The sequence below is a fragment of the Bufo bufo genome, chromosome 2, assembly GCF_905171765.1.
Source record: "Bufo bufo chromosome 2, aBufBuf1.1, whole genome shotgun sequence".
Taxonomy (NCBI): Eukaryota; Metazoa; Chordata; class Amphibia; order Anura; family Bufonidae; genus Bufo; species Bufo bufo.
This window is the reverse complement of record NC_053390.1, coordinates 304,994,242-305,017,985: the sequence shown is the minus strand read 5'-3', so window position 1 is coordinate 305,017,985 and position 23,744 is coordinate 304,994,242. Positions and strand designations below refer to the sequence as shown.

At 42.9% G+C, this 23,744-nt stretch overlaps 1 gene segment (V, D, J or C); it reads right to left on the bottom strand.

Annotated features, from left to right (window-relative positions):
- Positions 1-5,953: 5,953 nt before the first annotated feature.
- LOC120989017 lies at positions 5,954-23,389 on the bottom strand. The segment is given in 4 exon segments: positions 5,954-7,007; positions 7,132-7,419; positions 22,429-22,597; positions 23,292-23,389. Coding segments are annotated over 2 exon segments (576 nt in total).
- Between the last annotated feature and the right edge of the window lie 355 nt (positions 23,390-23,744).

Here is a 23,744-nt window from a genome sequence, read left to right as displayed (position 1 = left end):
TGGCATCTTATGGAGCACGCCACAATTATTTTCTGCTGGCTTCCTAGGGAATATGGCAGAAAAGGATTAATCAGAATCATATGCAAATGGCAATACAAACACTAAAGAGCCTATGCATTACTTTGTGTGCATCAAATATTTAGAATAGTTTTATCAAGTACCATTTTCTCCTATAATTTAATATGTAACCCTTCTTACCTTGAGGCTCCATTCACACGTCCGTGGTGTGTTGCGGACCCGCAAATTGCGGATCCGCAACACACCCGCCCGACACCCCTATAGAAATGCCTATTCTTGTCCTCAGCTGCGGACAAGAATAGGACATGTTCTATCTTTTTCAGAGCTGCGGAACGGAAGATTGGGGCCGCGCTCCGCAAATGCGGATGCGGACAGCACACTGTGTGCTGTCCGCATCCATTCCATCCCCATAGAAAATGAATGGGTCCGCACCCGTTCCGCAAAATTGCGGAACGGATGCAGACCCATTTGCGGACGTGTGAATGGAGCCTTAGGAATAAGTTTCTGAATGCTGGTGGAGTGATGGCTAACTTGGCACTGGTAGGTATTACTGTTCCAGTCGTCATTATTGATTGTGACTTGACTATGAAGATTATATGCTGGAGGTTGACCAGTTAGAGGGGTAATAAACTTCTTTACGCCATTTAATATCTCTCCATTAGTTGTGCTCCATTTGACAATCAAAGGTTGGGGTAAAAAATGTTTTACCAGACATGCTAACGAAGAGGAAGTGCTATCCATCTGTCCAACTGCAATCAGTGGGAAGACTTCTGGTGTAATTATCTCAGCTGCAAGACAAAAAATTGGTGATGAAATGCATTATGATAATGTTGCCAAAAATTACTACTGGAGTCTTCAGAGGAAAGCCAAGAATATAGTATAAAAAGAGAACATACAAACTCCCTTTTAGATGATGCCATGTTTGGATTTGAACACAGGATCCCAATGCTGAAAGGCACCAGTGCTAACTACTGAAAGATCAAGCTGCTAATACAGAGGATACATTTAATTTAAACATGTATTCTGATGAATGTAATGTACAACATATCTTTAGGACCCTACTGGCAATTGGGGGTAGGGCGCTGTTGTTGTGCTCAATGTAGAGTTCGATCTAAAACCGTGTCTTGTAGAGTAAAGAGGGAGCCATGGGAGGGTGCCCCTACCGTGGTGGATCCATGCAGGATAGTGGAATTCCTTCCTTGTAGTATTATGTTATCAGGTGGTGTGTTGCCGCTGTCCTTGGATGCTCGACTATGAATGAAGCTATTGTTTTGGGCTGTCATTGGCTCAAGGGGAATCATGTGATTCGGGTGTTGACAATCCCGTATTTATGAATGAGAATGGAGGGAGGGAGTTGTTTTGTATTGTATGCTCTGTTCATTTATGTTATTTTGTTATTTTATATCAGTATGTTTCGAGCCGGATAAGACTTTGAAACCTGTTGTCAGTTATTGCATTATGTGAACATCTAAAAGGAGAAAATAACATAGAAATATGTATATTAGTGGGCGGCCCTCAAAAGGGGTTGTGGCTCAATAAATACTGCACCTGTGGGGCATGACATCATCGCCCCTGACGAAGCTGGACTGTCGAAACCCGGGTCGGGTGGATCTGTGATGAAAAAGACTTGTTTTTATGACTGAGATTTTAGACCTTTTTGTAAGTAGAATAAAACCTGCTGATTGCGATAAATACCTGGTGGAACTTCACTATTTGTACTAATACTTCCCTCTAGGGTGCAGGTGTACGTGAGTGCACCTAGCCTCTGGTAACCGTTTGTGTGGCTACAAAGTGAAAACAACCTGAGTATTGGAGAAAAAAGAGGGTCTGGGATTGGAACTTTTGCACTCAGAAGGAAGCGATCAACAAACTTGTGGACATTTTAACTGTGAAGCGACCTTTACTCACGTCGCTTGGTGGATCTGCAGCGCCGATAAGTACACCAAAATTGGAGATCGTTTTTATATTGTTTATTTACCTTAAAACTGGCCACTGTGGCCACAAGAGAGAGGACAAGCAGGATTAACTTAAATATGTTGTCCCTCAATGGACATGTATTGTGATGTAATGAATATGTATTACGCATCTTCAAAACCCCCCCCCCCCCCTGAGCCCACCATTCCTCCTTTGAATAGAGAAGAGGAACATGATCAGTGCCACCTCATTCAAAGTGTATGGGACGGATAGAGTCTTGTTTCCATCAACTATAGATATTGAATGGAGGAGCAGGGTGCTTAGTGAGTGTCGGGGAATGGTAGACTCAGGACCACCATTCTAGTGATCAGGGCTTCCAATTGGCATTTTTCAGCAGCACAATGCTCACATCAAGTGTTTCACAAGAAAGTCTCCACCAGATTGCAACACTTCCTTGGCCTGCTTAGTTGCCAGATTTATCACCTATCAAGCATCTACAGACCCAACTGCAACATCTGTGAGCAAATATGCCGTAGGATACCATACGGGATCTGTATGTCTCCATGCTCATCTTGTATCCAGGCTAGAGGAGATATAACAGGTGCTAGAGCCTCCTTTCAATTGTACAGTTTCCCCAATAAACTTACCCTTTCGATCTAATATTGTAATCACTTACCTATATCATCATTGCACTACATTCCATTCCAACTCTTTCTTGGTGCGTTATTTTTCTTTTCAATTCGTTTTTTGGTGCATCCTCTGGCAGTCCATGCAACATAATATCAAACCTATGCCAGAAGTGAGCTGGTGTAGAGATGAGCTATATTTTACACCAGTATTCCAGCTTTATGTAGAAAGCCCAAGACCTTACCACAATGGAAGTTTTCTATAACAGCTATCAGATGTTCAGCATTAGAATTCCTTTTGTGGATTTTCCCAGTGGATTTCACCTTTTGCAATCCACAGCAGAATCTGCATGCAACATATGCAGCTTTTACAGCAGATTGGCCATGGAATTGCAACAAAATCTGCAACAGATTTTTTTCCATCGATTTTATCAGCTACAGCCAGCAGATTTGAAGTAGTTTTGAAAGATCTAGAATAAAGTGGCTTCTATCATTTAGATAGTGATAGCATATTGCTATTATATACCATCTACTGTATGTGAGATCAGTAGGTCACCCACCGCTGGAATCCCCTTTGATCAAGAGCATGAAGGTGCTTTTTTGCTTAGTAGAGAATTCTTTGGCGCTGATAGAAGTTTATATGACACAGCGTCACTCTAAGTCTGTGGCTAAACGTTGATTTTGACCATGACATCTGTTGCAGGACCAAAGATTGCTGTGTAGCAGTGCAGCCAGTATACTGACTGGGGTAGTAGGTTCACTTGCAAGCTTCTACAACCCCAACTTGTGAGTCATGCTGCCATACTATACAGTTCATTGGCTCCACTGATACACAGAAATCTTCGGTCACGGCAAGATCACCATGTAACCCCAGACTTAGAGTGCTGCTATGTCGGGTATCCCAGTTGCGCCCATTCAAGTGCATGGGGCTGAGCTGCAATACCAGATACAGCACACATAGCATTGGATAGCTATTCACAGTGCAATACATCGCCCAGCTTCAACAAAAATGAGTCCCAAAACATCTTCTAATATTCACCATACCTAATAGGATTAACCAGCTGCAACACCGTTAGTACACCGTCCAATATTCAAGTTAAGCTGAGTTCACGCTTCAGTTATTTGGTCAGTTATCTTCATCAGTTATTGTGAGCTTAAATCAGTAGTGAAGCTTAGAGATCAGGTATAATGGAAAGATTTGCACATGTTCTGTGTTTTAGGACCCAACCTGGTTTTGGCTCAAGTCACAATAACTAATGGAAATAACTGACCAAATAACTGAAGTGTGAACTTGGCCTGGTCTGATTCTAGGTCTCATCTGAGGTCTGATTGAGGGTCTTATTAACATTGGGAGTCTGATTAACATTGGTGGTCTGACCTGAGGTCTAATGAAAAATGTTTTTTCTTATTGTCCTGCTCTAAAACCTAGGTGTGTCTTATGGGCCAGTGCGTCTTATATGGCGAAAAATACTGCATTTCATGCCAGGCAGCTACTATATATTACTACCATAAGTTCGGAGTATACTATGAAGAGGTGGTCTTAATCCCTACCTCTAGGGCTAGAATCACACCTGCGTTTTTTGTTGCAGTTTTTTTTTGTTTACAGATAGATATTAATAATTCCTTTACACTTTTTTGCTCCACTATGGTAGAAATCGTGCCTGTGCTAACCATTTATATTCAGTAGATCAATTATCCAGCTCACCAGCTACCTGCTAGATACTGAATAGCTATTGTAGTTTTACTACCAGAGGTCAACATCATACCATGAAGAGACAGCATGAACCCTTAACACTAAAGTTAAAAGCAAGAGCAGAAATTTAATATTTAGATCAATTGCCTATATTTACTTTATCTACATGCCTGCTAGCTACTATATAATCTGTAGCATACATCCTATGGATTGTAGGGAGAGATGTCCCTAATTCTGACCAATAAAGCTAAACCAATAGCCAAATATCTGACCTGTGCTACTGTGCTACCCAAACTCACTAGCTACTATAGAATTACCATAATAGGTCCAATGGACCCTGGGATGAGCTGGCCATACTGTTATTCTTCATACTGTTATACCACTGCTTGCTTGTGCCATTTGTGTTACCATGAAAATGCATAGGTCTATCATAGGAGCTGTAGAAACAAACTATAGGGATTTTTTTTTATCTATGCCTATTACAAGTGCTTCATTTGTTCATTTTAGATGCACTGAGATAGTTAAAATAATTGGTTGCATCAAATCCTTTAAAATAATAATTTATAAAGATAACTCATTTTGTAATGTATTTCTTTTGCCTTTATTACTCCTATTTTCTGTTCTGGGTTGTGGTCACATGTCCATGCAGCTCTTTCTTATTTCTGATGATGTTATGTCCATGGACATGTCAAAACAGGATCAGTGACACACAGTGGCGAACATAGAGAAGTAAGGGCCCCATAGCTAGGATCAAACCAGGTCCCCCACACAGGACAGAAGGGTTTCTGCCTAAACCAATTTCAATGACCCTTGGGACTTTATTCCACTGCCTTATTTATTAAAAGTTGTTCCTTTAGAGGGTAGAGTCCTGACCAAGTTTTCACCTCCAATCGAAGAGGAGATAATCCCAATTAAGACTGGGCCCCCTCTTGCTTTGGGCTCCATAGCAGTCGCATGGTCTGCCGCTATGGTAGTTACGCCCCTGGTGATACTGAAGTGTCTATGTAACTAGCTGGGTGAGAGTTGCTGGGCATTGTTAGGGACGGTGATGGAACTTTAAAAACCTTGGCCATTATCTGAATCGGTCAGTGCTAATAATATTAGGTTGTAACTGTCTATCAATGATTACACCGATGAGTCAATTCAGTTAACGTATACAGTGATTTTTGCCAAGCAGTAGACAACCAGAAAGCAGTTAGTCATCTCAATTTATTGCATGGTTACAGGTTTACATGGTTGACTCTTACAAAGAAGCATATGACCCCAACTAGGAAAAGCATAGAAAAAAGTAGGTAAAATAGATGAAACAGATGACATCCAAAATAACATGCCTGTTGTACATATCCCAGTGCTATAATATCAATACTCATTCTATACTACATTTCTCAAAGCCCTAGATACTATATTTTAGGCCATACTTTATTAACACAAAGGCATAAGTACTCTTCATTTATTTTCTAAGGAGCATTATAGGGGCTATTCATAGTATTCAGTATATTGGGCAGACTAGATGGGCCAAATGGTTCTTATCTGCCAACACATTCTATGTTTCTATAAGTAATATCAGGAAGTATTACTTTACTGAGAAAGTAGTGGATGCATGGAATAGCCTCCCTGCAGAAGTGGTAGCTGCAAATACAGTGAAGGAGTTTAAGCATGCATGAGATAGGCATAAGGCCATCCTTCATATAAGATAGGGCCAGGGACTATTCATAGGATTCAGATATATTGGGCAGACTAGATGGGCCAATGGTTCTTATCTGCCGACACATTCTATGTTTCTATATATACAGCTATGACATATGTATGAAAAAGACAACTTTATAGCACAGAGAGATTTAGAATTCCTTAACAATTCGTGAAACACAATCATCCATTGGGCTCGACTGACAATTGCCCTATGGAAAGGGCTAAGGTATGTCTCTGTCTGTAGTCTGTCCTGGCAGATGGTCACCTTATACAGTAGATACTCTTGTAAATACTACTTAAGCTGATATTAAAATGTTCATAGTCACATAAAAAGTAATATATATGAATGACTACTTGGCCATTATGTGTTATTCTAGAGTTATATTTTCCTAATATAAGTTAATGGAGGCCAAAAAGAGGGATCTTATGTTCCATTACTTTATATGATAGGGAATTTGTTCATTGGCCAAATACTGGCAAAGCTTCAAAGGTTTTCAAAGGTTTACTCAGCTCTAGTGCAAGTAGATGTTAGAAAATGCAATAAAGTGCTGATAGGACAAGTGGCTCTTTGTGATGACATACAAGTACATAGAACTACACTAGTAAACTTTTTTAATTTTAGTGCATTACAGTCAGTTGTAGTCAGATATAACAAGACTGGGGATATGGGGTGGCAAAAGATGTTACACAGGCTGTGATTTGTGATGTGAAGCACATAAATCAGTTCTTATAGTCCTTGCATTTTTCCTTGTTCACTTCATCTTCACTTCCTTTACTGGATTTGCAAATATAGGTTTTATTGCTTTCCCAGTCTTCCTTACTGATGATCAGAATACTGAATATTACATTAGTTTGAAGTACTTTTGCTGTATATTCTATGCCAGTTATAGAATGTCTACCCTGCGACCATAAAACACTGACATAATCCTTGCTGGAACCTTTGATCATACAAACTAGACTTAATTGACTATTACTTTGAGCTTCGTCAATTTCCCTACGATGAGGACAGAATACATAGATTCCAGAGGGCTTCGCCAAATCAGTTTTATCTTGTGATCTTTCCCTCACTGTAAAATCCACAAAAAAAAAGAAATAATATTAAATTCATGGCCATGTTACATTTATTTGGTTCTACAATAGTTTACACATACAGGTGGATAGTTTTGAAGCACTCTGTTTTCATGATCCTACCTGTTACTTCTTTGCTGGTTTTAAAATTGGATGGTCCATGTTCCACTGTACAGGTAAAAGTTTCTTTCTTCAGGCTGGATTGGGGTATGGTCAGGAAGCTAATTGAGGAAAATCCATCACTGTATTGTATTGTCATCTCCTTCGAAGCAGTTGTTAAGGTTCCTGAATTCCATTGGATTTTTACTGGTCCAGGAACATAACCAGTAGCCAAACATCCAATGCTGATCATGTCAGAAGTCAAGCTTGTACAGGCAATTAAAGAGAACACACTTGGTTGCTTGACTGATTCTGAAATGTAACAAAAACATGACATGTTATAGGGTTTATCGTTTAAAGGTCTTTTGTATGAGCCAATGATTGAGAACGAACGTTAGTACGAGAATTTGTTTGGCCCATCTTCGGCCTGACTGTGGTCTGTCTCTGTTGGCTGATTGGATCTTTTATGTAGCTGTTTGTTGGCAGCATATCTCCCTGTGTGAACATGTGTGCTAACAATATGCAAACTGTATGGGGACAAACAGTCGTATTAATAATCTTTTGTCTCCAAAATGTTTGCATCTGCCCTTGAAAGCCCTTTAACAAGCATTAATGGTCTTGTTAGATCACTGCCCATTGTCCTTTATTGCCCCGCATCGGGCTATGTACAAGGACCTAAGAATAGGTCATCAATATCAGATTGGTGGGGGTCTGACACCTGGCACCCCCATGGATCAGCTCTGTTTAAAGGCCGTGGTGCTCCATTCAGCACTGTGGCCTCTTGCTATGCCAGTGACATGATGTTTATTAGTGACATGGACTGAGCTACAGTACAAACAGCTACTATACAATGTACAGTACTGTGCTTGGTATGCTGTAAGGGACGCCACAGCGTTCATCTGAGCACTGCAACTTTTTCAAATAGTTGCCTGGTAGTGCCAAGATTCTGACCCTCAGCAATCTGATTTTGATGACCTATCCTGAGGACAGGCCATCAAAATTGCACTCCAAAAAAAAACACTTTCACATACTCGCCTCATCCACATGTACACATATGGGCACTCCTTGTTAGAGGCAGCAGGACCTGAGGCACACAGTGTGGTGACGTCACAGGTCCTCGTGCTTCTGGTGAGGAGCGAATGTTTCCACAAATGCAAGTGGATGAGGACAGTATGTTTTTTTTTTGTGTATGTTGGCACTGACGGAAGTGGTCATTATTGGACATTAACCCTTTCAGGTCATCTGCCGTACATGGATGTTGTGTGTTTAAAGATAGTTCCTGCTCCGGAGCGAGTGCCATAGATAGTTGGTGCCTGCTGTTTCGGTCGTAGACATTTAACCTCTCAGATACCGTGGTCAAATGTGACCACGGCAGCTGAGCAGCCAGAAACATAGAAGCACACGCTTCATGGGCTTGAACACCTTTGCCCAGCAGAGATAAGTGAAGGCGTTCATTTAAAGTAAAGAGCCTGAGCCTGTATTAGGCCTCTTTCACACGGGCGTTGCGGGAAAATGTGCGGGTGCGTTACGGAAACACCCGCGATTTTTCCGCGCGAGTGCAAAACATTGTAATGCATTTTGCACTCGCGTGAGAAAAATCGCGCATGTTTGGTACCCAAACCTCTTCACAGAAGTTCGGGCTTGGGATCGGGGTTGTGTAGATTGCATTATTTTCTCTTATAACATGGTTATAAGCGAAAATAATAGCATTCTGAATACAGAATGCATAGTAAAATAGCGCTGGAGGGGTTAAAAAAATAATAATTTAACTCACCTTAGTCCACTTGATCGCGAAGTACGGCATCTCCTTCTGTCTCCTTTGCTGAACAGGACCTGTGGTGAGCATTCATTACAGGTAAAGGATCTTTGGTGACGTCACTCCGGTCATCACATGATCCATCACCATGGCAAAAGATCATGTGATGGATCATGTGATGACCGGAGTGACTTCACCACAGGTCCTTTACCTGTAATGAATGCGCACCACAGTTCCTGTTCAGCAAAGGAGACAGAAGGAGATGCTGTACTGCGCGATCAAGTGGACTAAGGTGAGTTAAATTATTATTATTTTTTTTTTAACCCCTCCAGCGCTATTTTACTATGCATTCTGTATTCAGAAGGCTATTATTTTCCCTTATAACCATGTTATAAGGGAAAATAATAATGATCGGGTCTCCATCCCGATCATCTCCTAGCAACCGTGCGTGAAAATCGCACCGCATCCGCACTTGCTTGCGGATGCTTGCGATTTTCACGCAACCCCATTCACTTCTATGGGGCCTGCGTTGCGTGAAAAACGCAGAATATAGAGCATGCTGCGATTTTCACGCAACGCATAAGTGATGCGTGAAAATCACCGCTCATCTGAACAGCCCCATAGAAATGAATGGGTCGTTATTCAGTGCGGGTGCAATGCGTTCAACTCACGCATCGCATCCGCGCGGAATACTCGCCCGTGTGAAAGGGGCCTTAGGCTTCCAGGCTCATTACTTGTATATTACAGTTCAGGCCAGCGGGTGGCAGTACAGCACCTATTTCTGTATAAGATAGTGGAGAAATTCCATTAGCCTATACAAATTGCAATCTGATGATTGCATGTTGTGGTCCACTTGGGGACCTAATAAAAAGTAAAAAAAAAAAATTGAATACTTAAACAATAAAAAAAATCAACATCATGGGCATCGCTGCGTTTGAAAATGCCTGTACTATTAAAATATAAAAAACTTATCCCATGTGGTGTAATGGGAAAAAAAATGGCTGATTCAAAGATTTTTTTTTTCAGTATTAAAAACGGAAGAAAAACTATACGTATATGGTATTGATGTAATTGTACTGACCTGGAGAATGAAAAGCAAAAGTCAAATTTACTGCATAGTAAACTCTGTAAAAACAAAACGCATAAAACTGTGGCGGAATTGTGCTTTTTCAAATTCCACCCCATTTGCAATTTTCTTCCTGTTTTCTGCTACATTGTATGCCATATTAAATGGTGACATTAGAAAGTACAACTTGTCCTGCAAAAAACAGGCCCTCATACAGCTATGTGAACGGAAAAAAAGTTATGGTTACATGAAGGAAAGGACTGAAAAAAGAAAATGCAAAAATGGAAAATCACTGCCTCAAAAAGGGGTTAATTATGGGAGCATATATACATGGGACACTAAGGGGAAATATCCTGCCTGGCTGGACAAAAAAAAGGTCACCACCTGGATTTAAATAAGCAAATAGGTAAGAGCCCCCCAGTTGGTCAGGTCGAGGTATAGCAACGTTATGTGCCCAAAGAATGAGGTCAGCTGACTACCTGAATATACTGAATGACCAGGTTATTCCATCAATGGATTTTATTCTTCCCTGATGGCATTGGCATATGCCAAGATGACAATGCCAGGATTCATCGGGCTCAAACTGAAAGAGCGGTTCCCAGAAGAAATAGACATAATTTAACACATGGATTGGCCACCACAAAGTCCAGATTTGAACCCCATTGAGAATCGGGATGTGCTGGTGAAGACTTTGTGGACTGGTCCAAATCTAATCCAATACGAGATCTTGGGGAAAAATGTTTGCAACGCTGGACAGAAATAAATGTTGTGACATTGCAGAAGCTTATGGAAATGATGTCACAGCGAATGCGTCTCATAATCAAAGCTAAAGGCGGTCCAATGAAATATTAAAGTGTGTGACCTTTTTTGGCCAGGCAGTGTATATACATGGGGCACTATGAGGAAACGTATACAGGGGGCACTACTAGGACATGTACACAAAGGTCTCTATGAGGACATATATACAGGGAGCATTATGGAGGATATTATATATACTGTGTCACTAAGGGGGCACTACAGAGGAGCATTATATATACTGAGGGCACTGTGGGGGGAGGACATAATATATACTGAGGGCACTGCAGGGGTTGGGTTTTAAAAAAAAGCCTATGAAATTCATCCAACGGCCATTAAAAACTGATGCAAAACAGATGCAAAATGGCTGTTAAAAATGGATACACAGTCAGAAAATAGACGCACATACTGGTCGTATGAATGTAGCCTAAAGGTTAGTGCAGTTGCACTTGGTTTCCTGTAAATTATCTGACTATCTAAGCAATATGACCTATTCCCGGAGCCTCACGCAATTATATTGTACATGACTCCAATATGTATTTGGAAACAACAATATGTTGCTGATTCAAAGTAACAAAGGAGTTAGTTAGCTATAATTGCCAGTGTCACCAGAGCTGCAGTTCATTTTAGTTGGCATACAATTACAGGCAACTGCATATCATACTTATCATATGTACTGGAATGCACAGCACCAGACCTGTCACATATGGTGGTCATGTTAGCACTTGTTGTGAAATTATGTACACCTTTGTCCTTGGGATGTGTCTGGGGTTTTGCTGCTCATCCTCATTCAAAAGAAGACCCTTTTTCAAATTCTGTACAACATGTTTAACTAGTAATGAGATAATTCGGTCTAGTGCACAAGATTATGTCATGATTTTCCATCTCCACAAGGTTTATTTCTAATTCTGTTATGTTATACGGAATAGGAAATATGACCACTCCAGTGCTTAGAGCCTAAATAATGTTCTCCAAAAGTCTGAAATAAGAATAAGTACAACAAATACTGTACTCTGTAATCCAAAAAAGATCCTTCTGGGCTACTAACAGTGGGAATACATATAGCAGTACATGTGCAAGTATCCACTCACCACCAGGTAGATAATTCCAGTGCACAGACTACTCGAATAGTCTTGCATTCTAATCTGGTTTCTGGTTTCCGAAAATCAGATTGGAATAAAAGACTATTAGAGAATTCCATGCACTAGATTTAACCACATGTTGGGTAGGGGTGGTGAGTAACCCACTGTGAATTTACTGTAATATTTATTCCTGGTGTTCCTCTTGTTGTTCCCCTGGGGATCATTTTGTTTCGTAAGTGATTGTAGACAATTTAAGGGATACTCTATTGTGTAGACATTGCTTTATGATCATCAGATTGTGGGTGTTGGACACCCAGCACACCCACTGATCAGTTATTGCAGCTGCTGTTGTAACAGACTATACCAGTGGTGGCGAACCTATGGCACGGGTGCCAGAGGCGGCACTCAGAGCCCTCTCTGTGGGCACCCACACCCTTGAAAATGTCTAAGCCGTATCAATATTCCTTAGACTCTTCCTGCCATTTATCAGCGCACTGCGCGCTATAAACAGCACAAGCAGCGCACTAAATGTAGGCAGGCTATTATAGCTAAATGATAGATATACTATACTGGACTGTAGTATTCTGGTTACATTGCGGTGTTGGCACTTTGCGATAAATATGTGGGTTTTGGGTTACAGTTTGGGCACTTGGTCTATAAAAGGTTCGCCATCACTGGACTATACAGTGGATGGAGCCAGAAGCAGAAGGCTTCGTCCACTGTGTATTGGCTGGGCTGATGTACTCCAGCTCAGCTTCCCATTCAAGGTAATGGGAGCAGAGCTGCAATACGCTGGTACCGGAAACTACACAGTGAACAGGGCCATCCATCCACTGTATCCTTTCCAGCACCAGCAGCTGTTCTCTGGGGGTATCAGATCCCCACAAATCTGAATTTGCTGACCTAATCTGAGGATAGGTCATCAATATCTAAGTCCCAGAAAGCGCCTTTAATATCAATAGCATTGATGGTGTCTATGCTAAATTGACAATGTCATCCAGTACAAATTGCCAATGATATACGATTCCCAGCATAGTACCAGACAGTGCTCAAAATTATTTTTATATAGATATAAATAGACTTTACATAATGTTTCCAAATAATAAAGCCATAAAATATCCTATGAACATTGCTATGCAATAGTTAAAGCTACATTATGCCCATACAGATGTACCAGCAATACCAGTGTCAGTATATTAGTGCCAGCCATAGCATTACCCATATAATAGTACCTACCATATCACAGGCCCTATAGTAGTGCCATTACCTATAGTTATCACCATTACCAATTGCCCTTGTCATACGTAGATGACTGTGCTGCACCTTAGATTAGGAGAGTGCTAGAGTGTATACAAGCTATCAGGGAGTGTATGTCGGTGGGTGCCCCACAAAAGCTAATTGCACTTCTCGAAAAACACACGTGACATTTAGCAGGCACACTGACACATAAACCCATAGGTTGTATGTTAAATACACCGACTGGTGACCTAAAGAAGTATCAAGATCTACTGCTCCTCACTCTGAGGGCATCTAGATCATGGTCCACTGTTAGGCCACCACCTATGTAGATAGTTCTGTACTATTTCTGTCTATAAACTTAGTAGTAGATTTATGAAGCACAATAGGCAATTTCAGTAGAGTTTGTGATAAATACTTTGTCTTGCATAGACTGGTGATGTCCCTTTACAGGTGAAACTCGAAAAATTAGAATATCGTGCAAAGTTAATTTATTTCAGTAATCCAACTTAAAGGGAACCTGTCACCTGCAAAACGCATATTAAACCGACCACAGTACCTTACAGTATCCCCCAGTGTGTTGCTAATCATATTTTTCTTTCCTCTTTGTGTTTCTTCATACTTGTTAAAAACGTTGTTTTAATGTCGGTTGGCGCTGTCTCTGAGTCAGGCTTGAAGTCAAGGGGGCAGCGGCCTCCTTGCTTCAAGTAAAGCTAAGCCTGCCCCTTACCCCCCCTCTCTACAATTAGATGGACATGCTGCCGGGATCGCGCTCTTCTAGAGCATGCGAGGTACGCTGCCTGTTACAGCGCGATCCTCACTCACCCGCCTAAATTTTGCTGACTGCGGATGCCCAGGACAGTTTGATTGCGCGCGCGCCCGGCCGTCACGCTGTAACAGGCAGCGTACCACGCATGCGCTAGAAGGGCGCGATCCCGGCAGCATGTCCATCTAATTGTAGAGAGGAGGGGTTAGGGGCGGGCTTAGCTTTACTTGAAGCAAGGAGGCCACTGCCCCCTTGACTTCAAGCCTGACTCGGAGACAGCGCCAACCGACATTAAAACAACGTTTTTAACAAGTATGAAGAAACACAAAGAGGAAAGAAAAATATGATTAGCAACACACTGGGGGATACTGTAAGGTACTGTGGTCGGTTTAATATGCGTCATTTTAAAAGGTGAAACTAACATATGTGATAGATTCATTACATACAAAGCGAGATATTTCAAGCCTTTATTTGGTATAATTTGGATGATTAGGGCTTATAGCTTATGAAACCCCAAAGTCACAATTTTAAGGTACCCTTTGCTCAGGGGGTATGGATTAATTAGATGACTACAGAGTGACAGTTTGAGCCTAGAATATTGAACCTTTTCACAAAATTCGAATTTTAAGCTGCATTAATGCAATTCCTTTTAATTTGCATTGCTGAAATAAATGGACTTTTGCACGATATTCGAATTTTTCGAGTTTCACCTGTAAATAGCTTTCCAAGCAGGCATCTGGGGAACATCTTACAGGCCGCTCTCCTCCTAGGCTGTATTGTGTAAAACAGAGACAAACTCAGTAGTGGACCAGGTTGCATGCAACCAAAGCTTTCGCCAGATGGTCCGTGACTATTGGAATGTAGCCACTAGTCCAAGAACAATCACTTTTTCCCAGAAATGCTGTTCTTAATAAATTACCCCCATTTTATTGTGAAATACTGTAATAGTGAATTACGCTGCAAACCTTTCATCATGCACAATATAGCACTGCTTACAAACCTTAGGGAGCTTAACATCTAGCATACAGAAGGAACTCTTGAAGGTTTGATGGAACCATTGAAGATATACTGGTAGAGACTATTATTTCTTGACACAAGAATATGAAGAAATACAGCTTCCATATGACGCGTTTTTGGTTATTACTAGGGATGAGCGAAATGACTTTGGATGAAACATCCAAAGTCGATTTGCATTAAACGTTCTAATACTGTACGGAGCAGGAGCCGAAGTTATTGCTTTGCGAAGTCTCACGAGACTTTGCGCAATAATTTCATAAATTAATTTGTACTGTAAAAAAACATTTCCCGAACTCTGGTTCGGTTCCAAATGGTACCTTGGAACCCAACCCGAGTTTGGGAAATGTTTTTTTTACAGTACAAATTAATTTATGAAGTTATTGCGTGAAGTCTCGCTCACCGGAGCCAATACATTCTAATACTGTACGAAGCTTTTGCTCCGTACAGTATTAGAACAAAGTTTTATGTGAATCGACTTCGGACGTTTCATCTGAAGTCAATTCGCTCATCCTTATTTATTACATACAGACCCTTACTCTTGTCATAACTAAGGATTTGTATGTAATGACCCGAAATGCATACAGTGTGTTGTCAGTGTGTATGGCTTTTTATCTTGTTTTATAAATAAACTAAGGATTTCTATGGAAGCTGGTTTTCTTCATATATTTGTGTCAAGATTAGTACATCCGATCCAGGTGTTATCTGTGCTTGTGGGAATTACCCACAAGTAAGCTGGACTTGTGCTTTATATTTAGACTATAATTTCTGGTACAGACAATGATTTCAGTAGTACTCTGTCTGTTCTGCACAAATACACCAATTCCACTGAACACTAGGCATGTTATACCAGGAAGGACAGAAGTGTGCTTGTAGTAGTAACACACTATAAGAAACATAGAAACATAGAATGTGTCGGCAGATAAGAACCATTTGGCCCATCTAGTCTGCCCAATATACTGAATACTATGAATAGCCCCTGGCCCTATCTTATATGAAGGATGGCCTTATGCCTATCCCATGCATGCTTAAACTCCTTCACTGTATTTGCAGCTACCACTTCTGCAGCAAGGCTATTCCATGCATCCACTACTCTCTCAGTAAAGTAATACTTCCTGATATTACTTATAGAAACATACGTACATTCAGTACATGACACTAAGCCCTGTGGTTCCTTGAGTCCTGATCAGGGCTTCCCTAGAACACGGGTACAAGACCTGGCTTTTATCAAAAAGAAGGCAAACCGATTTTATGCTGCACAAAGATGATTTACAAAGCCATAAACATATAGTAGCCAATCTATAGCACTGGACAAAAATTAGGAAATGCTTTACCCATCACTACACCAAGCTTCTTTAAAGGGGTTTACTAGGAGTTTTATACCGCTGACCAGGGCCATCTTTACCAAGGGGCAAAAGGGGCAGCTGCCCCGGGCCCAGTTGCTCCTGGGGGGCCCAAGGCAGCTGCCTCTTGAGCCCTGCTAGCTACTGCCCCGGGTGTCAAGCTGTCAGCTACACAGGGGGTGCTGCCATGCCATGCCTGCCGGCACTGAGTCCAGGCATCATGATCGTACTGTGTTAAAGTTGTGATCAGGACCTTAATGACATTATCACCGTGTGACCAGTAACCTAGCAATTACTGGTCACATGGCTATGAGGTCATCACAGGTCCTACCAGGAGTGTTGCAGAAGTTAACTGTGGAGCTTTTTTGTGTGAAGATTACATCAGAAAAAGGTGACAGGGGCTGTTATGTTAATATACTGTAAACTACTGTATAGTGGTGGGCTGTATACTGTGTGGGGGCCTGTATACTGTGGAGGGCTGTATACTGTGTGGTGGGCTGTATACTGTGTGGGGGCCTGTATACTGTGGGGGGGGGGGTGTATACTGTGTGGTTGGCTGTATACTGTGTGGTGGGCTGTATACTGTGTGGGGGCCTGTATACTGTGGAGGGCTGTATAGTGTGTGGTGGGCTGTATACTGTGGGGGGCCTGTATAGTGTGGGGGGCCTGTATAGTGTGGGGGAGGGCTGTATACTGTGTGGGGGCCTGTATACTGTGTGGGGGCCTGTATACTGTGGGGGGCTGTATACTGTGTGGTGGGCTGTATACTGTGTGGGGGCCTGTATACTGTGGGGGGGCTGTATACTGTGTGGTGGGCTGTATACTGTGTGGTGGGCTGTATACTGTGTGGGGGCCTGTATACTGTGGAGGGCTGTATACTGTGTGGTGGGCTGTATACTGTGTGGTGGGCTGTATACTGTGGGGGGCCTGTATAGTGTGGGGGGCCTGTATAGTGTGGGGGAGGGCTGTATACTGTGTGGGGGCCTGTATACTGTGTGGGGGCCTGTATACTGTGGGGGGCTGTATACTGTGTGGTGGGCTGTATACTGTGTGGTGGGCTGTATACTGTGTGGGGGCCTGTATACTGTGGGGGGGGGGGCTGTATACTGCGTGGTGGGCTGTATACTGTGTGGTGGGCTGTATACTGTGCGGGGGCCTGTATACTGTGTGGTCTGCTGTATACTGTGTGGGGGCCTGTATACTGTGTGGTGGGCTGTATACTGTGTGGGGGCCTGTATACTGTGTGGGGGCCTGCATACTGTGGGGGGGGGGGGCTGTATACTGTGTGGTGGGCTGTATACTGTGTGGTGGGCTGTATACTGTGTGGGGGCCTGTATACTGTGGGGGGGCTGTATACTGTGGGGGGCTGTATAGTGTGGGGGGCCTGTATACTGTGGGGGGGGGGGGCTGTATACTGTGTGGGGGCCTGTATACTGTGGGGGGGCTGTATATTGTGGGGGGCTGTATAGTGTGGCGGCCTGTATACTGTGGGGGGGGGCTGTATACTGTGTGGTGGGCTGTATACTGTGTGGGGGCCTGTATACTGTGGGGGGGCTGTATATTGTGTGGTGGGCTGTATACTGTGTGGTGGGCTGTATACTGTGTGGTGGGCTGTATACTGTGTGGGGGCCTGTATACTGTGGAGGGCTGTATACTGTGTGGTGGGCTTTATACTGTGTGGGGGCCTGTATACTGTGGAGGGCTGTATACTGTGTGGTGGGCTGTATACTGTGGGGGGCCTGTATAGTGTGGGGGGCCTGTATAGTGTGGGGGAGGGCTGTATACTGTTTGGGGGCCTGTATACTGTGTGGGGGCCTGTATACTGTGGGGGGCTGTATACTGTGTGGTGGGCTGTATACTGTGTGGTGGGCTGTATACTGTGTGGGGGCCTGTATACTGTGGGGGGCTGTATACTGTGTGGTGGGCTGTATACTGTGTGGTGGGCTGTATACTGTGTGGGGGCCTGTATACTGTGGAGGGCTGTATACTGTGTGGTGGGCTGTATACTGTGTTGTGGGCTGTATACTGTGGGGGGCCTGTATAGTGTGGGGGGCCTGTATAGTGTGGGGGAGGGCTGTATACTGTGTGGGGGCCTGTATACTGTGTGGGGGCCTGTATACTGTGGGGGGCTGTATACTGTGTGGTGGGCTGTATACTGTGTGGTGGGCTGTATACTGTGTGGGGGCCTGTATACTGTGGGGGGGGGGCTGTATACTGTGTGGTGGGATGTATACTGTGCGGGGGCCTGTATACTGTGTGGTGGGCTGTATACTGTGTGGGGGCCTGTATACTGTGTGGTGGGCTGTATACTGTGTGGGGGCCTGTATACTGTGTGGGGGCCTGTATACTGTGGGGGGGGGGGTTGTATACTGTGTGGTGGGCTGTATACTGTGTGGTGGGCTGTATACTGTGTGGGGGCCTGTATACTGTGGGGGGGCTGTATACTGTGGGGGGCTGTATAGTGTGGGGGGCCTGTATACTGTGGGGGGGGGCTGTATACTGTGTGGGGGCCTGTATACTGTAGGGGGGCTGTATACTGTGGGGGGCTGTATAGTGTGGGGGCCTGTATACTGTGTGGGGGGGCTGTATACTGTGTGGTGGGCTGTATACTGTGTGGGGGCCTGTATACTGTGGGGGGGCTGTATATTGTGTGGTGGGCTGTATACTGTGTGGTGGGCTGTATACTGGGGGGGCCCTGTATACTGTGGGGGGGGGCCTGTATAGTGTGGGGGGCTGTATAGTGTGGGGGGCTGTATAGTGTGGGGGCTGTATACTGTGTGGGGGCCTGTATACTGTGCGGGGGCCTGTATACTGTGTGGGGGCCTGTATAGTGTGGGGGGGGGCTGTATAGTGTGGGGGGCTATACTGCTGTACTGTATACTGTGGGGGTCTGTATACTGTATACTGTGGGTGCGGTATAGTGTGGAGTGCTATACTGCTGTACTGTATAGTGTGGGGGGCTGTATCGTGTATAGTTTGGGGTGCTGTATACAGTGAGGTGTTGTATACTGTGAGGTGCTGTTTACTGTGGGCTGCTATACTGCTCTACTATATACTGTGGGGTACTGTATAGTGTGGGGTGCTATACTGCTCTACTATATACTGTGGGGTACTGTATAGTGTGGGGTGCTAAACTGCATACTGTGTGGTGCTGTATACTATAGGGTGCTATAATGCATACTGTGGGGTGCTGGGGTGCACTGTAACACTAGGGTGAGCCGAGCACTGGTCTCCTTCCTGCAGTGCGGTGCCCACCTCCAGCCTGAGCCCAGCTGCCCAGAGCACTGATCCTGAGCCGCTGGAGTCTTCAGAACTGGAAGTATTTACAGTCATTCACTGTACTCTACCAGATGTGTGGATTTTTTGTGTGTGTGTTGTGGTGGAGGGCGTGATTGCCTGCTAAGGTGTGGGAAGGCGGGATCCAGGGGGCCCAAGTAAATTTTTCCAATCAATATTAAAGACGGCCCTGCCGCTGACTTTTCCTCAGTATCTGATCGGTGGTGGCCCGACACTCGGACCCCTGCTGATCAGCTGTTTGAGAAGACACTGTGAGCATCACAGCCTTCCCCCTGCTCACCAAGCACAGCACTGTACATTGTATAACAGCCGTTCTTGGCATCGCAGCTCAGCTCCGTTCACTTTAATGGGGCTAAGCTGCTCCTAGGCCATGTGACCAATGAACACATGACATGAACAAATGGCATATGGAAAGCTGCGAGAATGCCACGGTGCTACTGCAAGCACTGCTGCTTTCTGAAACAGATGATGATCGGGGTTCCTGGGTCTCGGACCTACACCGATCAGATACTGATGACTCCCAGTAAATCCAGTAAACCCCTATAAGGAAGCTATGGCATTAGTGGTCCTCTAAGAGTGGAAACATTTTTCAGTGATTCCCAAGCAATAATCAGACAAAGGTTTGTTCCACACCAAGTTTGTGGGCTACGAAGAAGTATATGTTTATACATTTTAAATGTATGCTATGACTTGCCAATTCAATGGGTCAAACTAATCCAAAATAAGTCAAGAATACTCAAAAATGCAAACTGCTGTGCTATTCAGTACTACAAAAACAATACCACTGCAGTAATGCAGTATATGCCTTTTTATTGGCTGATGTTGGGACACCTACCCATTACACCTACAAGAGCTTGGTCCCCCTTTTGGAGCTAAAATATTGTAGCTTCCACTCTTCTGGAAGACTTTCTACACGATTTTGGGGTGTGTCTGTAGGATTTTTTGCCCATTCATCTAGAAGACAATTTGTGGGCTCAACCCCAGACTTGACTATCAGACTGTCAGGGTGATTCATGACTCTAAAGGACACATTTCCACTGCTCCAGAGCCCAGTTGGCAGCATGCTTTACACCTCTCCTTCCGACGCTTGCTATTGTGCTTGGTCATCTAGGGCTAGCATGAAGCTGCTCGCTCATGGAGACCAATGCCATGTCTGGTTCACAGTGTTTGTGCTGATGGTAATGCTAGAGCAGGTTTGGACCCTGCAGTTATTGAGCCAGCAGAACATTGGTCACCTTTATGCACTATACAACTCTGTAACTTTACATGGTCTGCCACTTCATGATTGCTGAAGTTCCTAATGCTTCCACTTTGTAATAACACCATTCACATTTGTGGTGGAATAGCTAGGAGGGAAGAAACTTCACAAACTGACTTGTGGTAATGGTGGCATCTTATTGCAGTACCACAGTGAGAACCTTAGAATGACCCATTCATTTACAAATGTTAGTAACAGCAGACTGCATGGCAAGGCGATGGCTTTTATAGACCTGTGGCAATGGGACTGAATGGAATACCTGAATTCAGTGAATAAGAGGTGTGCGCCACAACTTTTTTCAATCTAGTCTATAACTAAGGGTGCCTTCACTTGACAGATTTTGTTCCAGAAAATTTCTGCAACTGAAAATAAGTGAAAATAAATGAAACAGATTTTCAGGTGGAGATATTTTCTGCAGCAAAATCTGGCCCATTTTTCATAGTTTCTTAGCCAAGTACCCACTATTCAAATACATTACATCCAAGTAACCAAAGCTATGATCATACGCTGTATAGCACATTAAAAACACAACATAAGGACAGTGCAAGTACCTGAACAGACATGGTGTCATACCTCCTTGCTGGAGAGCCTACTTTATAGATCAGGAGTAGGCAACCCCCGGCCATCCAGCTGTTGTGAAACTACAACTCCCAGCATACATACTTGCTCTGCTCTACTCTTCGCAAGAACTCTCATAAAAATGAATGGAGCATGCTGGTAATTGTAGTGTCACAACAGCTGGAGTGTCAAAGGTTGCTGACCCCTCTTATGGATGAATGGGATGGGGGAGATTTATCAAAATGGATATAAAGGAAAATTGGCTTAGTTGCCTATAGCAATTAATCAGATTCCACCGATCATTTTTCCAAGAAGCTCTGAAAAACGTAAGGTGGGATCTGATTGCTGCTATGGGCAACTAAGCCAGTTTTCCTTTACACCAGTTTGGATAATAGTTTTCTGCATCCTACACTAAAGCTGTATGGAGCTGAACTCATTGAACTTGGTTTTGTGTAGTAGCTCAAAGTTCCTATCTTTGGACTGCAGACTATGTGATGTAAAATACTTTTTGTGTTAAAAAAATATAGCAGCTATACCTTTACTAGCTAACCAGAAAAATATATGTGTAAGCTCTCAGAGCAGCTTCATCAGGGAGGTTCACAAAAGATAGGCACAGCATATAAGGATATTACAGACATTTGTTCATGAGATGATACATCATAAAAGATAAGTCAATAAAACTGAAGTTTTTGTTATGGATGGACAGGCAATTGGGGTTAAGATGTAGGGCTCATGCACACAACCGTATGTATTTTGCGGTCAGCAAAACACGGATCCACAAAAAATACAGATGACGTCCGTGTGCATTTTGTATTTTGCGGATCGGAACAGCTGCCCCTAATAGAACAGTACTATCCTTGTCTGTAATGCGGACATAAATAGGACATGTTCTATTTTTTTTTGCAGAACGGACATTCGGCCATACGGAAAAGGAATTCCCGTGGAGTACCTTCTGTTTTTTGCTTTTTTTGCGGACCCATTGAAATTCATGGTTCCTCATATAGTCTGCAAATGGAACGGACACAGTAAAAAAATATGTTCGTGTGCATGAGCCCTTAGTAGAAGATCAGGAGTCAGTGTGTCCATGTATAGGTGTTAAACTAAGTCTTGTGTCAATGACTGGAATTCAGTTATCAGTTCTTAAAATTACCTTTCAATATTAAGACTTTGAAGTCTTGTCATACTGTGGTCTGGTCCAGAGAAGTGCTCCACACAGGTCAATCCAGCTTCTTCTTTGTGTGCCTGTGTAAATTCTCCTGGGTTGTAGAGATTCTGCCTTTTTTCACACTAAAGGTATCAATGCTATGATACTTTTGCCGCTTTTAACACAAAAGTATTTAAAATCATAGATTTTTCTGGTTAACATGGAACTGTGCTATTTTTGCTGTACATTTGCACTGAAAAGAAGTAACTAGTAACTATATGAGCCCCATCTTGGTCTTGGATGCATGAAGCCATGTCTATTTTGTACAGGTGCTACCTCATAGGTTTGTTATAGACATAACCCATCAACATATGGTCAGTTTCTTTCATACAATATGCATTATTACAATACAATATACTTTTAAAGGCTATACAAATATAAGGGACGGGTGGAATGTATGTAAATTACTGAGTAAAAGGTCTTAATAGAAGAGCTCATGAGGTTGGTCCTACTTACATTTAAAATGTAATGGAGAAAAAAATGATTTTTAGCTAACATGGAACTGTGCTATCCTTGCTATACATTTTCACTGAAAAGAATTAACAACTATATGAACCCCATCTTGGCCTTGGATGCATGAAGCCATGTCTATTTTGTACAGGTGCTACCCCATAAGTTTGTTATAGACATAACCCATTAAAGTATGTTCAATCTTTCCCATAAAATATTCATTAATACAATTCAATACATACATAGATCAATATAAAACAGAAATATGAGATTTGTGTGTGCAAGATAACGGTGGAATGTATGTAATTCCCTGAGAAATAGGACTTAATAGAAAAGATCATGAGATTGGTTCTACTTACGTTTAAAGTGTAATGGAGACAATGTCAAAACACTCACACTATGAAAGTCAACATGATCTCAGAGTCCAGGGCTGCTTTTTCTTATGTGTCAACCTGTGAGTTGGTCCTACAAGAATGAGTAACTTGATACAAACACACTCAGAAACTGCATTTCCTGTTTTGTTTATTTGTTTGCACGTAAATACCCAGAAGATGTGGTTGTCCAAAGGGTGGCAAAAAGTATTCAACTGCTTGAACATGATAGCACACTAGACTATGCTATCATTCTGCACTAAAAGCATCTGATGTTCTCGTCTGGCTCAGGCTTCCTCTTAGGACTCATGCACACAAACATATTTTTGGTCCGCATCCGATCCGCATTTTTTGCAGGTCAGATGTGGACCCATTCACTTCAATGGGGCCACAAGAAGAGATGCAGACAGCACACCCGTATTTAAGTTCTGCGGCCCTACA